Raw genomic sequence first — 14,106 nt, forward strand, 5'->3', positions numbered from 1 at the left:
CCAGTTAGACTGCATCTGCTGTAGACTTAATGTGGTGATAGGCAAATTGCAACGGGTCCAGGTCCTTGCTTAGGTAATAGTTGATTGCCTCCCAAAGCACTTCATCACAGTAGATGTGAGTGCAACTGTGTGATAGTCCTTGAGGCAGCTCAGCCTGCTCTTCTTGGGCACTGGTTTGACTGTCACCCTTTTGAAGCAGGTGGGAATCTCTGACTGCAGCAGTGAGAGATTGAAGATGTCCTTGAACATTCCAGACAGTTGGTTGGCACAGGCTTTCATTGCCCTATAAGGTACACCATCAGGGACTGACGCCCTGCAAGGGTTCAACTTCACCTTCACCAGAAGGACGTCCAGAAGAGGGGAATGGCAAAGAAGTGGCTGATGGAATGCAATGTCGGGAACTGTATGATCAATCACTTTGGTAGAAGAAATAAAGGCATAGACTATTTTCTAAAGGGGGAGCAAATTCAAAAATCAGAGGAGCAAAGGGATTTGGGAGTCCTATAGCAAGACTCCTTGAAGGCTAACACAGCACTTGCAGGCTGTGTTAGTAGCAAGCAAGGCAAATGCAATGCTAGTATTCATTTCGAGAGTGCTATAACATAAACATGAGATTTTAATGCTAAGGCTTTATAATGTAGTGGTCAGATCACAATTGTAAACGGTTTTGTGTCCCATATCAAAGAAAGGATCCGCTGGCATTGGAGAAGATCCAGTGAAGGTTTATGACAATGACCCAAGGAATGAAAGGGTTAAAGTATGAGGAGCATTTGATACCTCTGGGCCTGTTAGTTGCTGGAGACTAGAAGAATGAAGGGGGATCTCATTGAAGGCTTCTGAATATTGAAAGGCCCAGGCTGAGTGGACGTGGAGAGGATTTTTCCAATAGTAGGAGATTCTAGAACCAGAGGGGCAGAGTTTCCAAGTAGAAGGACATCTCTTTAGAACAGACACTGGCAGGATAGAGGGTGGTGAATCTGTGGAATTCTTTGCCACAAACAACTGTGAAGGCCAAGTTTTTGAGTATATTTAAAATGAATGTTGATCGATTCTTGACTAGTAAGAATGGGGAGAATAGGGTTGAAAGGGAAAATAAATCAGCCATGATCGAATGGAGGAGCAGGCTTGATGGGCTGAATGGCCTAATTCTCCTATATCTTACGATATTATGGCCTTTTGGACTGCTGGAAAACAGGAAATAGTTTACCTTCATCTTCTCAATGGTAGCTAGCAATGGGTAATAAATGCCTGAATGTCAACATAACAAAAATTAATGAATAAATATGTGTAGCACAGAATTCAGTGGATATGCAGCTCAATCAGAAAATAAATTTCTTTTAAACCTCATTCTGATTCTGAGAGCAATCTTCTATGTCTATTCATCCTAAAAAGTCTCCCAACATCCACCCTGTCAATTTCTTATATGTTTCAATGAGGTCACTTCTCATTTTTGCTAAATTCTGGAAAGTACAAGCGTATTTCACACCATCTCTTTTAGGACAATCCCTCTTTTTTTTTCAGATAAATCTAACATGATCCCCTATCCACCACTGGGTACAGAGAGAGAAACTATACACATAACACCACATATGACCTGACCAGGGCCCGAAGAATTTGCAGGAAGATTTGCTCATACCTAAAAATATAAAAACATAAGAAATGGAAACATAAGTAGGCCAGCTGTCCTTTAGGTCTACCTACCATTCAATGAGATTTTATCTCAGTGCCAGGAATATGGACCATGTGTAGGCAGAAGGGATTAATTCAATTATGTATCATTAGCATGATTACTTCAGCAGTCCATTGCGAGCCAAACATAAAATTCATGTTAACTTATGTTTACGTTATGTTTGTCCTCGTCTTTTCATGTACTCTGCTCCTGCAAAGCAATGGCATTTAACCCCTGTGTGTGTATGCCTATGACAATAATAAACTTGAACTTAATCTAAAACTCTATCAATCTCTGTCCAGAATATACTAATTAACAGTGTGACTGAGCCTTCACAGCCCTACCGTTCACTGATGTTTAAGGGGAGAAGATACATCACTGTCTTGAAAGACTGACCCCTAGCTTTAAGATGGTGACATTCAGCTTTAGATGGCAACGTCAATTAAACGCTGATATGCCAAGCCACCAAAGAGCTTTATATGTTTCAAACTGATCACCAAGCTCCCTTGGAGAGTACCAACAAGCCATCCGTCTTACTCATTTGTGCTAGGCCTACATGCCTACATGCCTAACCTATGCAGTTCTCTCTCTGTACCCGTCAAGGTACCTCTGTGCATTGATATTAATTGGTAAACAAGCCTTTAAAGATAATATTTTAGCTTTTATTTCTTGTTTTCCTACCAAAATATAATCGACTCACATTTTTTCCATCTGCCTACTTCTCATAGACTCCCTTAATCTGTCTTCATCCACTGGCAGAGTGTTTACATCATCCTTAAACTTTGCTTTGTGAGCGGTGGGTTGTGCCTCACGAGCCTGATTGAACTCTTCGAGGAAGTGACAAAATAAAATCGATGAAGGTAGAGCAGTGGATATTGTGTACAAAGGTTTTAGTACAAGGTTCCTCATGGTAGGTCCATTCAGAAAGTCAGGAGGCATGGAATCCAGGGGAAATTCACTGCGTGGATCTACAGAAGGCAGAAGGTGATAGTAGATGGAGTGTATTCTACCTGGAGGTAGGTGACCTGTGGTGTTCCACAGGGATCTGTTCTGGGACCCCTGCTCTTTGTGAATTTTATGAATGACTTGGATGATAAATTGGAAGGGTGGGTTCATAAGTTTGCAGATGACACAAGGTTGTTGGTGTTGTGGAGAGTGTAGAAGATTGTCATAGATTAAAGCAGGACACTGATATGATGGAGAATTGGGCTAAGACATGGCAGATGGAGTTCAATCTGGAAAAGTGTAAAGTGATACATTTTGGAAGGTTGAACCTAAAAGTAGAGTACACGGTTAATGGCAGGATTGTTAGCAGTTTAGAGGAATAGAGGGATCCTGGGATCCATGTCCATAGATCCCACAAATTTGGCATGCATGTTGATAGGATGGTTAAGAAGGCATATGATGAGTTGGCTATAATTCATCAGGGGTTTGATTTCAAGAGCTTTGAGGTAAAGTTTAGCTTTATAAAACTTTGGTTAGACCACCCTTGGAACATCGTGTTGAGTTCTGGTCACTTCATTATAGGAAGGATGTGGAAGCTTTAGAGAGGAAACTTGCCAGCATGTCTTGTGAGGAAAGTTTTAGTGTGCCAAGTCATTTCTCTTTGGAGCAAAGGAAGTTAAGAGGTGACTTGATAAAGGTGTATAATATTATAAAAGGTATTGATTGAGTGGATAGCTGGCATCTATTCCCCAAAGTAGAAATGGCTAATAAAAGAAGGCATAACTTTAAGGTGATTGGAGGAAAGTATAGGGTGGAATGTTAAAGGTAGAGCTTTTACACAGAGTGATGTATAATTGGAACATACAAGTCATTATTGACTTTAAGACTCTCAGAATGACATATGGATGAAATAAAATTTGAAGGCCATGTGGGAGGAAAGCATTAGATTGATCTTGGAGTAGGTTAAAAGGTTGGCACAACATCAAGGGCCATGTAAGTCAAGTCAAGTCAACTTTTATTGTCATTTCAACCATAACTGCTGGTACAGTGCATAGTAAAAATGAGACGACGTTTTTCGGGACCATGGTGTTACATAACACAGTACAAAAACTAGACTGAACGACGTAATAAAAAAAAACAACACAGAGAAAGCTACACTAGACTACAAACCTACACTGGACTGCATAAAGTGCACAAAAACAGTGCAGGCATTACAATAAATAATAAACAATAGGGCAAGGTGTCAGTCCAGGCTTCGGGTATTGAGGAGTCTGATAGCTTGGGGGAAGAAACTGTTACATGTACTCTTCTATGTTCTGAATTCTATGTTTTGTGTTCTATAGCAACGTCTCTTGAATAACATCTGAAAAACTCTGTATATTTGAGTCAGAGTCCCATTGGAACTTAAATATTATCAAGTTTCTGGGAACTTCATTTCAAATCCTGGATCACCTGCTGCCTTTCAGGACTCACGGTCCACCTAGTGACTGTACACTGTATTTTGGGATGAGGCTTGTCGAGCTACGTGTTAAAAATGAGTTCATCCCCACAAACAAGCTACTGAAGATGTCCTCAGATATGGTTATCAAGTTGTTATTTATGACATGATCCTAACTGCTGATGTTAGCGGGTTGTTTGATCATACGAGAATTAAATTGAAGATAAATGCTTTCAATTTCAGTAGTACCAACACTAGCCACTTGATGGCAGTCAAGATCAACAACCCCGGTTTATTAATTTTTTTGTCCTCTTCCCGATATCTGGAATAAGTACAGCCATTGCCGTGCGCTAATGGAATGAACCAAGAGCATTTTCGCTTAAGAACTGCACCAGGATTTCCTTGCTGAAAGACTTTGGCCATCACTTGATTCTTTTACTTTGGACATTCTCTCTCAGCTGGGTGCTGCTGCTGAATTTGGAGAGGATGCATGTGCAGATTCTAAGAGATGTGTTCAAGCTCTGCGGTCTTCGTTGTATCTGCCTAAACATCCAAAACTCCAATTTAAAGCCAGTTAAGTACTTTTAAATCACAGCTGTCAGATTGTGGAAAAAATGGACAGCAAATTTCCATTCAGCTGTGCTTCTCAAATAGGTGCAATGATGACTATCAACCTATTTTATTGATGCTGGATGAGGAATAAATATTGATTGGGACACTGAGGGGAAACTGAAAATCAAAAGAAAAACGGCAGATGCCGGAAATCTGAAATAAAAGAGTAAAGGATTTGACCTGAAATCTTTCCATCTATACAGGCTGACATACTGAGTATGACATACTGAGTATTTGCATACTGAGTATTTGCAGTATTTTCTGTTTTTCTATTATTACCAACTACTTATCCTTCTCTTCCTTGAAACTCTGTCTCTCTGGGTTCACTCCTGCTTAGTCTGTTTAAGATAATTGAGTTGCCATGGCTGCCATGCATCATACTCCTGGCAGAGGAGGAAAGGAAAAGACTGGGAACAGCAGTTAGTTAAAACACTCAAACTGGACCAGGAATAGTACAAGAGATCCAAATATGAAAGCTAGTCATTTAAAGAATAGGCCAACCATGATTAGCCTGGATAAGTATACAATGTTCTTACAAAAATGTACATATTTTAATGAAATTAAATGTCTGAACAGTGTTTTCATTCTTGAACTGTTTTAAGATTGTGGAAACTGATAAAAATGTTTGTGTTCTTTTCTCTCAGGTTTCCTGATACATTCCGTACATTCAGTGCCTTCAGGCAGAAATTTGCTAATGTTTCTGGTTACTGTTACTGTGCTGATAGATTAGGGCGCGAGCTTCAGGGTACCGGTGAGTGAACAGTCTTTACTGAACAGCATTTAAAACAAATTTCATTAATATTCAATTCCCCTTAAATTGCCCATGTATTTCTATTGCCATGTGGTCTTTACGGAGGTAGAAGTCAAGACTATTATTGCACCTCTTCTAGCTCTGTGCTGCAGTAGTATAGTTGAGTTTACAACTGGTATTCACAACAGACCAAAGATGCTGGACTCTGGAGGAGCTCAGTAGGTCAGGCTGCATCTATGGAAGGAAGAGGACAGTTGATGATTCAGGTTGCGATCCCTTCAACAAGACTCGGGCGTCAACAATCCTAACGAAGGATCTCAGCCTGAAATGTCGACTGTTTGCTAACCTCTATAGATGCTGTCTGATGTTGCATGCTTACTGAGCTAGACTAGCTTCCAACTAAGCTGTAGCTCTATTTAAAAATCCTTTAAAAAGTTCCAGTATCAACTCCTGACTCCGAGGTTCCAGTATCAAGTCCTGACTCCGAGTTTCCAGTATCAAGTCGAAGCTCGGAGGTTCCAGTATGAAGTCCTGACTCTGAGGTTCAAGTATATCAAGTCCTGACTCCGTGGTTCCAGTATCAAGTCCAAGCTCGGAGATTCCAGTATCAAGTCCTGACTCCGAGGTTCCAGTATCAAGTCCAAGCTCGGAGGTTCCAGTATCGAGTCCAAGCTCGGAGATTTAAAAATCTATTTAAAAACTGAGCGGAGAAAAGTGAGGCTGGCTTAGTGCATTGGAAATGTGGAGGCCCTGAAGTGACAGGAGGTTTCTGTGACCGTGAGCTGAGGCAGAGACAGAAAGGGCGATAAAATGAAGGTCTTTGTGACAGGGAGGATATAAAGGTGAATGTGGATGTACTAGTTAAAAATGATAAAAATACAATTAATAAAGGGATATAACTAACAATAAGGAATACAAATTCATCTGGATTGAGCTGCAGACAAGTAGATTTGCATCATTATATCTAAGGATGTAGAATCCAAGAGCAGTGAGATCATATTAAATTAAGACTATATTTTTTAGACTGACTGGTTAGAATGAGCATCTTACAATCACAGAAAGTTGCAGAAGACATTAGTTCATAATGAAACTTGATCAGTAGGTGGGAGAAAAAGAGCAGAAAGATATGCTGAAAGGCTGAGAGGTGGAATCTAGATCGGGAGTTGATTTTTAAAGAGTATAAAGACTAGCACGAATTGGAGTTGATTTGAATATGTCTTGTCAGGATAATTGAAATAAACAGGTAAGGAACTTTATGCCCAAAGACCAGTCAGTTTTCCTATGGTCTAATCATACTTTAAATCCGTTTTTCTATTCTTCAAGTATATTTTAAATTATTTTCTGAATATACTATAAGTGTTACCCACAGTAATCAGTTGACACTGAAGCCCTTTTTCCATCAATTTATTTGCATAGGAAAAACCCAAAATGCAGAAACCATGTGACTACTTTACAATAGACATAAGAACATAAGAAATAGGAGCAGGAGTAGGCCATCTGGCCCATCGAGCCTGCTCCGCCATTCAATAAAATCATGGCTGAAGTGGCCATGGACTCAGCTCCATCTACCTGCCCTTTCTCCATAACCCTGCTATGCAAAAATCTATCAAACTGTAAATATATTTAATTGGGTACTTAACTGTTTCCTGGGCAGAGAATTCCACAGATTTACTTTTCTCTGGGAAAACAGTTTCCCCTCATCTCCAACCTAAATCTGCTCCCCAAATCTTGAGGTTATATTCCTCATTCTAATAACCTATTATGCTCTAATTCTATGTTAACTACTAGTAGAAACAAGTTTCCTGCTTCTATCTTACTATCCATTTTATAATTGATATGTTTCTATGAGAACCCCTCTCATTTTCATGAATTCCAACAAGTATAGTCCCAGGCGGCTGAATCTCTCCTCATATACTAACCCCCTCCTCTCCGGAATCAACCCGGTGAACCTCATCTGCACAGCCTCCAAAGCCTCTCAAATTAAGAGAACAGATTTGCATACAGCACTCCAAGTGTACCCTCACCAGTACCCTGCACAGTGGAAGTATAATCTCCCTGCTCTTAATTTCAATTCCCCAAACAATGAAGGCCAAGTTTCCATTTGCAGTCTCAATTATCTGTTGCACCTGCAAACCAACCTTTTGAAATCCCAAGCCCCTCTGCATAACAGCATGTTGCAATCTTTCACTATTTAAATAATAATCTCATCTTCTACTTTTCCTTTCAAAATGGATGATTTTACATTTGCCAACATCCATCAGCTAAATTCTTGCCCACTCACTTAAGCCATCTACTGTATATCTCTCTGTAGACTCTCCATATCCTCTGCACAATTTGCTTTTCCGCTCAGCTTATTTTCATCAGCAAGCATAGACATGCTACACTCAGCCCCCTCATCTGAATCATTAATGTATTATCATGCACAGTTGTGGGTTCAGCACTAACACCTGCAGCACTCTGCTCACCATTGACTTTCAACCAGAGAAACACTCATTTGTCTGAACTTCCTACTTTCTATTGGTTAACCGATCCTCAGTCCATGCTAATACATTACCCCCAGATCTATACATCCTTATCTCATGGATAAGTCTTTTATGTGGCACCTTATTGAATGCTTTCTGTAAATTGAACAATGCAGCAGGCACCTGTTCCTCACTATCCACGGTGCTCATTGCACTCTCAAAGAATTCCAGTAAGTTCATCAAAGAGGACCTGACCTTAATGGATCCATACTGAGTCTGTCTGATGGAATCATTTCTATTCAGTTATATTGCTATTTCTTCCTTAATTCTTCCTGACATAGTTACCTGTGGCCCATATCACCCAAGTTTCTACATCAAAGTTGAGCCTTTTCTTGACACCTCTGCTGACATCTACTGACTTACTGACCAACCTTCGATTATTACCATTTATGCCAAAGGCTTTTTGGTAATCACTGATGTGGTTCTTCAGTAACTATTCCTTCTGCCTGCATTCACCTGGAACAGCAAGCATACATATTATCCTTCATCCATATTTTCCCAAGTCATTTCTGCTTCCTAACGGACAGTACAGCTTCCACTGTCAGCACTGCAGGGGGAAAACAAGAGACGCTGTTCACTCTGGCCTGATTGTGGGGATCTTCTGATGATACAGCCCATCTCCAAGGTCACAGATGTTTTATCTCCCCTGTATTTTTTGCAGCTTTACAAACTTCTTTTGTCTCATTTCAGTCAGAGAAAGCATCTCTACCTAAAAAATTGACATTAGAGCAAAGCTAAGGCCTGCTCAGCTCTGAATTTGTTAGTTTGATGGCCAATTCCACAAAATGCTTTATGCCAGCTGAATGCCATAGAATATTTTCCAACCCTTCACCTTCCCAATGCTGAAGCCTTTTAGCACGTTGAATATGTTGAAACATAGTTGATATCTCTGACTATTCTTGTTCTTTTCATTTGTCAGGCCTGGAGTTACTACTGGATGAAATATATGATAGTATATTTACTGGCCCACAGACCGGCCACACTTTTACAGAGACCGGTATTTACCGAATCCTGAGAAGAAGGTTCCTTGCGGTACAGATGTTGATTACTGGCAGGTTTCGATGTGAGTTCTCATGAAGAAAGATTTACAACCCATTCACTATTGCACAGTATATATGTATTATATATTTGTGTGGTATTACTGCAATGGTCCTGCGCCTTTGTTTTGATACATGACTCCTTTGTGCTCTGGCTGTAAGGGGTCTGCATTAAAAGAGCTTTGGGCACTATCATCTGATTGTCTACTGGACCTGGACACAATGAAATGCTATAGCTGTGATCAAAATTGGACCTTGTGTGATGCTTCCTGACCTGTGAAAAGTAAATCTTTGTGATCTCTAGTCATGACTGTGACTTGACGGTTTCTCTGGCCCCTCTGACTCAAGATTATCCTTCTTTCTCCTGCTGAATTCTAAAAGCAAATTGTTCTTGCATTGTCAACAATAGTGTCTTTTATTGTCTAAAGAAATGAACCAGGCCTTTATATTTTATATTTCTTTTTTTTGTAATTTTTTTTATTGAAGTTCATCAAACAAACATTTCCATAAGGTGTATTTCAGACATTGTACATATACATCATATAATCATATATATCACAAATCTCCACAAAATATTTATCTGGGGTACACACTTATAGAAAAGAGTGGAAACAAAAAACAAGGAAAAGGAAAGAACTATGTACAAGTAGGGAGTAATCTTTTTTTTTTACAACAGATTTATTGATTTGTGAGAATAAAATCAGGCCTATGAGGCATTATGTAGTTAAACCATTTTTCCCAGGATGAATCAAATTGTTCCAGCTTATGATTAACAGATGCTGTTATCTTCTCCATTTTGTAAATGTCCATTGTAATTTCCATTCATGTATTTAAAGTTGGGCTCTCCTGTGATAACCATTTCCTAGTAAGAGTCTTTTTACCAGCCACCAACAGTATATTCATTAAATATTTATCTCTTTTCAACCGTTCTTGAGGTATATATCCAAAATATATGGTCTTACTATCCAAGGGTATTTCACATTTAAAGATGTCTTGTCGGGCTTGTTTTGATGGCCTTCTCACACTACTGTGAATTACAATGTACTGGCACAGAAAATTAGTGGTAGCATTTGTCTAGCTCACAATGAAACATTCTCAGAGAAATGTTGGGAGTTGGAGATTTCATAAAATTATGTATGTGGTTGTCCAGTAACTCCTGTGCATCATATGTATTGATGAAGGAAGGAAGGCGTCCTGGGTCCTTTGTCAAGCAAACTGGTCTTTCCTAGTTGTTTTGTTCTTTCTCTGAGGTGACCAGTGCAGTTGGCACTGACATTTAACCTAGGATTCCAATTTCTGTGAAACCAAACTTTAAAGAATATACAGTGTACAAAATATATATGTTGACCTATTGTGCTGCGTACCAGGGTTATCTTTCTGCTTGAGGATTGAAAGTTATTGCATTCACTTATCCATTATTTATTTATTTAATCTTCTATCAATCATGAAACAGGCCCTTCCAGCCCAACAGCCCACCTGTTTAATGCTAGCCTAAGCACAGGACAATTTACAATGATCAATTAACCACTTTGCAACGTGGGAGGAAACCTTTGCATTTATGGGAAGGACATACAAGCTCCTTACAGAATGTATTGGAATTGAACTTCCGATCTCCAGTATCCCGAGCTGTAATAGCATTGAGCTAACCGCTGTGCTACTGTCGCACCCTGACATGTGAGGGCAAGTCATAGAAAGGAAAGCAAGATATCAATAGGGAGTCAGTTGTGGCTTTTGACACTGACGTGGACCAGGAAGAGCACTCAGGAAAGGTGCACACTGAGGAAAAAGCATTAATTTTCTACCTATAAACTCAAAGGCTTTTTCTCATGTTTAGACACAAGCTCCTGAAGCTTACACTCCAACTTGTATTATTATTGGAGAGGGAATATTTCACCTTTGCTCAGGAGGATATTCTAGAGCGATCGGCCAGTTGGGCTATATGGGCAGAGTGTAGTTATAATTTTATGGGATTATACAATAGGCAGTATGAATAACTCTAGTAGTCAAAATATATATTGGTGATCACAGTAAGGTGTGAAAACAAAAACATAGTGGTAGTTGCAGTTTTTAACTTTCCTAATATTGGCTGAGATTGCTTCATGTAAATGGCTTAGATGGGATGAAAGTTTAATACAGTAAACTGAATCCCTAATAAGGAGCGGGCTGTACTTGATCTTGTATTAGGGATTGAGGATGAGAAACTGGTAGAAGTGTTTGTGGAATTTGGGAATAATGATCATAAAACACAGAACAGAAAAGGATGGACTATCCCTTTAGCTTACAATACCTGGGCCAAACAAGATGCTGTTTTAAACTAATCTTATCTGCTTGCACATGGTCTATATCCCTCGATTTTGTCATGTACTTGTCCAAGTGCCTCTTAAACATTGGCATCCTATCTGCTGCCACCAATTCCGGCAGTGTGTGCGTTTCAGGCACCTACTACTCCCTGTGTAAAAAAAATGTCTCACACATTACAGTTCTCCTGTTCACCTTAAAGCTAGGCCCTCTATTGTTGTCATTTCCACCTTGTGGAATTGATTTTGACCATGCCTTTAACAATTATATCTACTTCTATCAGGTTATCCCTCAGCCCCTAAGACTCTGTAGAAAATAATCCAAGTTTTTTCAAACTGGTGCTCCTCTTCTAAACCCTCTCAAAAGCCTCTACATCCTTTCTGAAATGTGGTGATCAGAACTGACACAATACTCCAAATGTGACTTAGTTCAAAGTTTTATAGACTTGCAGGATGACTTTCCAACAAATGCCCCAACAAATAAAAGCAACATATGTATGTTTTCTGACATCATAACTAAAATTTTAAAAAAAGCAAATGAGAAAAGATCAAAACATAAAATTGAAATGATGCTTACATATCCATTGTTATAGGCCCAACGAGATGTGAAATAGAGAGGTTTACAGCAGCTTCATTTGATGATGTCTTCACTCCATCATGTGATGACAATGGGAACTATCTGCCCATACAATGCCAGAAGGGGGGCCAATGCTGGTGCTCAGATTCCAATGGAGAGGAATTGCTTGGAACAAGGCAACAGGACAGAAAACCTAACTGTGGTAAGTTTTTGTTGGTACTTTTATCACTACTTATATTTCCAGTGGTCTAGAATGTCCCTGGAAATTCTCCCATTCTACCGTCCTTCCACCAATGAGCAGAAAGACTGGAAACATATTGTACCTGATCTTTCATCTTTCTCCCTGTTGTAACTGGTATATGGCCTCATTTCATTTTTAGCTGCAGCTCACTAATAGTACATATGTTTCTAAGTCAAAAGGTTTCAAGAGCCATTTTGAAAACAGTCAAAAACTATATAAGAACATAATAACATTAAAAAAGGGAGCAGGAGAGGCCTTCTGATCTGTTGACCATGCTCCTCCATTGATAAATCATGGCTGATCTGTCTGGCAGTAGACTGAACTCTACTTACCTGCATTTCACCATTCCCCTTAATTCCCCTGCTTTGCAAAAGTCCAGCTGTGTCTTATATATATTTATTAAGATAGCCTCTGTTATTCCTCAGAGCAGAGAAATCCACAGATTCACCACTCTCTGGAAAAGCAGTTTCTCCTCGTCTCCTTCCTAAATCTACTCCCCCAACTTATGAGGCTATGTTCTCTAGATCTAGTCTCACTTACCAGTGGATTCAACTTCACTGTTTCTACCTTATTTGTCTTTTCATAATTGTATGTGTTTTTATAAGATCCCTGCTCATTCTTCTGAATTGCAGCAAATATAGTTACAGTCAACCTAGTCTGTCCTCATAGGCTAACATCCTCATCTTTAGAATCAACCTGGTGAATTTCCTCCGCACCATATCCAAAGTCAGTATATATTTTCTCAGGTAAGGAGACCCCAACTGTTCAGTACACCAGGTGTGGCCTCACCATTACCCAATAAAGTTAGAGCATAACCTCCCTGTTCTTAATTTCATTCCCTCCTGCAATGAAGGGCAACATTCCATTTGGCTTCTTGAAAACCTGCAAACCAGCCTTTTGTGATTCATGCACAAACACTCCCAAATCCTTCCGCATAACATCACTCTGCAATCTTTCATCATTTAAATAATACTTTGATCTTCTATTTTTCCTTCCAAAGTGGACAACTTTGCATTTACCAACATTGTACTCCATCTGCCAGACCCTTGCCCAGTCATTTAATCTAGCTATGTCTCTTTATAGACTCTTGGCATCCTCTATACAGTTTGCTTTTCCACTCAATTTAGAGTCATTAGCAAATTTAGATACACTACACCAGATTTCCTCTTTCAAATTATGTACATCATGAACAATTGCAGGCTTATCACCAACCCATGCAGCAGTCTGCTCACCACTGACTGCCAACCAGAGTAACACCCATTTATCTCAATTCTCTGCCTTCTATTGGTTAGCCAATCCTCTATCCATGCCAGCATGTTTTCCCTAACACCATGCATCCTCATCTTATAAATGTCTTTTTGCAGCACCTTATTGAATGCCTTCTGAAAATCCAAGTATACAACATCCACTTGTACCCCTCTATCCACTGCACTCATTATGTCATCAAAGAACTCCAGTAAGTTCATCAAATAGAACCTGCCCTTCATGAATCCATGCTGTGTCTGTCTGATGGGGCCTCTTCTATCCAGAACATGACTAAGCAAGCTGTCAAAGACAGCTTGAGATACTTCACACTTCACACAAGTTGTTCTACGCATCCCTGTAGCTAAAGTGATAGCACTATATTGCCCAAGAGCCTGTTGTATCTGAGGTTTATCTTTTTGGATTTGGATGGGTAGGCGTAGGTAATAAGTCAACACTGCATTCTTGAGAAAGATAAATCCTGTTTGTGGAACAGAGGTGAGCTCTGGCATCAAGTTTTTCAATATGTGAATAATGACATGGAAATAGTAACCTGTATTATAAATGATTGTTGGGTTTAAGCAACCGCAGCCAAATCTTGCAAGAAATACTTCTTTAGTAACAAATTGATAAACTAAATTTAATTGGTTCAGAAAACAAGAGTAATGGAATTTGTTAGAATTAAGCATTTCAATATTGAAATCACGAACCCTCTATTTGGAATTTGCTTCTTCGAGAAGCTACTCAAGTTTGAGTAATATGGACTTGTAAGAAC

At 39.5% G+C, this 14,106-nt stretch overlaps 1 protein-coding gene across 1 annotated transcript in view; it reads left to right on the top strand.

Moving 5' to 3' along the window:
- Positions 1-14,106, top strand: part of tg (thyroglobulin) — a 350,909-nt gene that overhangs the window by 13,548 nt on the left and 323,255 nt on the right. The window contains exons 6-8 of the mRNA XM_059987817.1: positions 5,309-5,415; positions 8,857-9,000; positions 11,865-12,050. Of these exons, the coding sequence (XP_059843800.1) occupies positions 5,309-5,415; positions 8,857-9,000; positions 11,865-12,050 (437 nt within the window). The remainder of the gene's footprint in view (positions 1-5,308; positions 5,416-8,856; positions 9,001-11,864; positions 12,051-14,106) is intronic.

This window comes from Hypanus sabinus, chromosome 1 (assembly GCF_030144855.1).
Source record: "Hypanus sabinus isolate sHypSab1 chromosome 1, sHypSab1.hap1, whole genome shotgun sequence".
Taxonomy (NCBI): domain Eukaryota; kingdom Metazoa; phylum Chordata; class Chondrichthyes; order Myliobatiformes; family Dasyatidae; genus Hypanus; species Hypanus sabinus.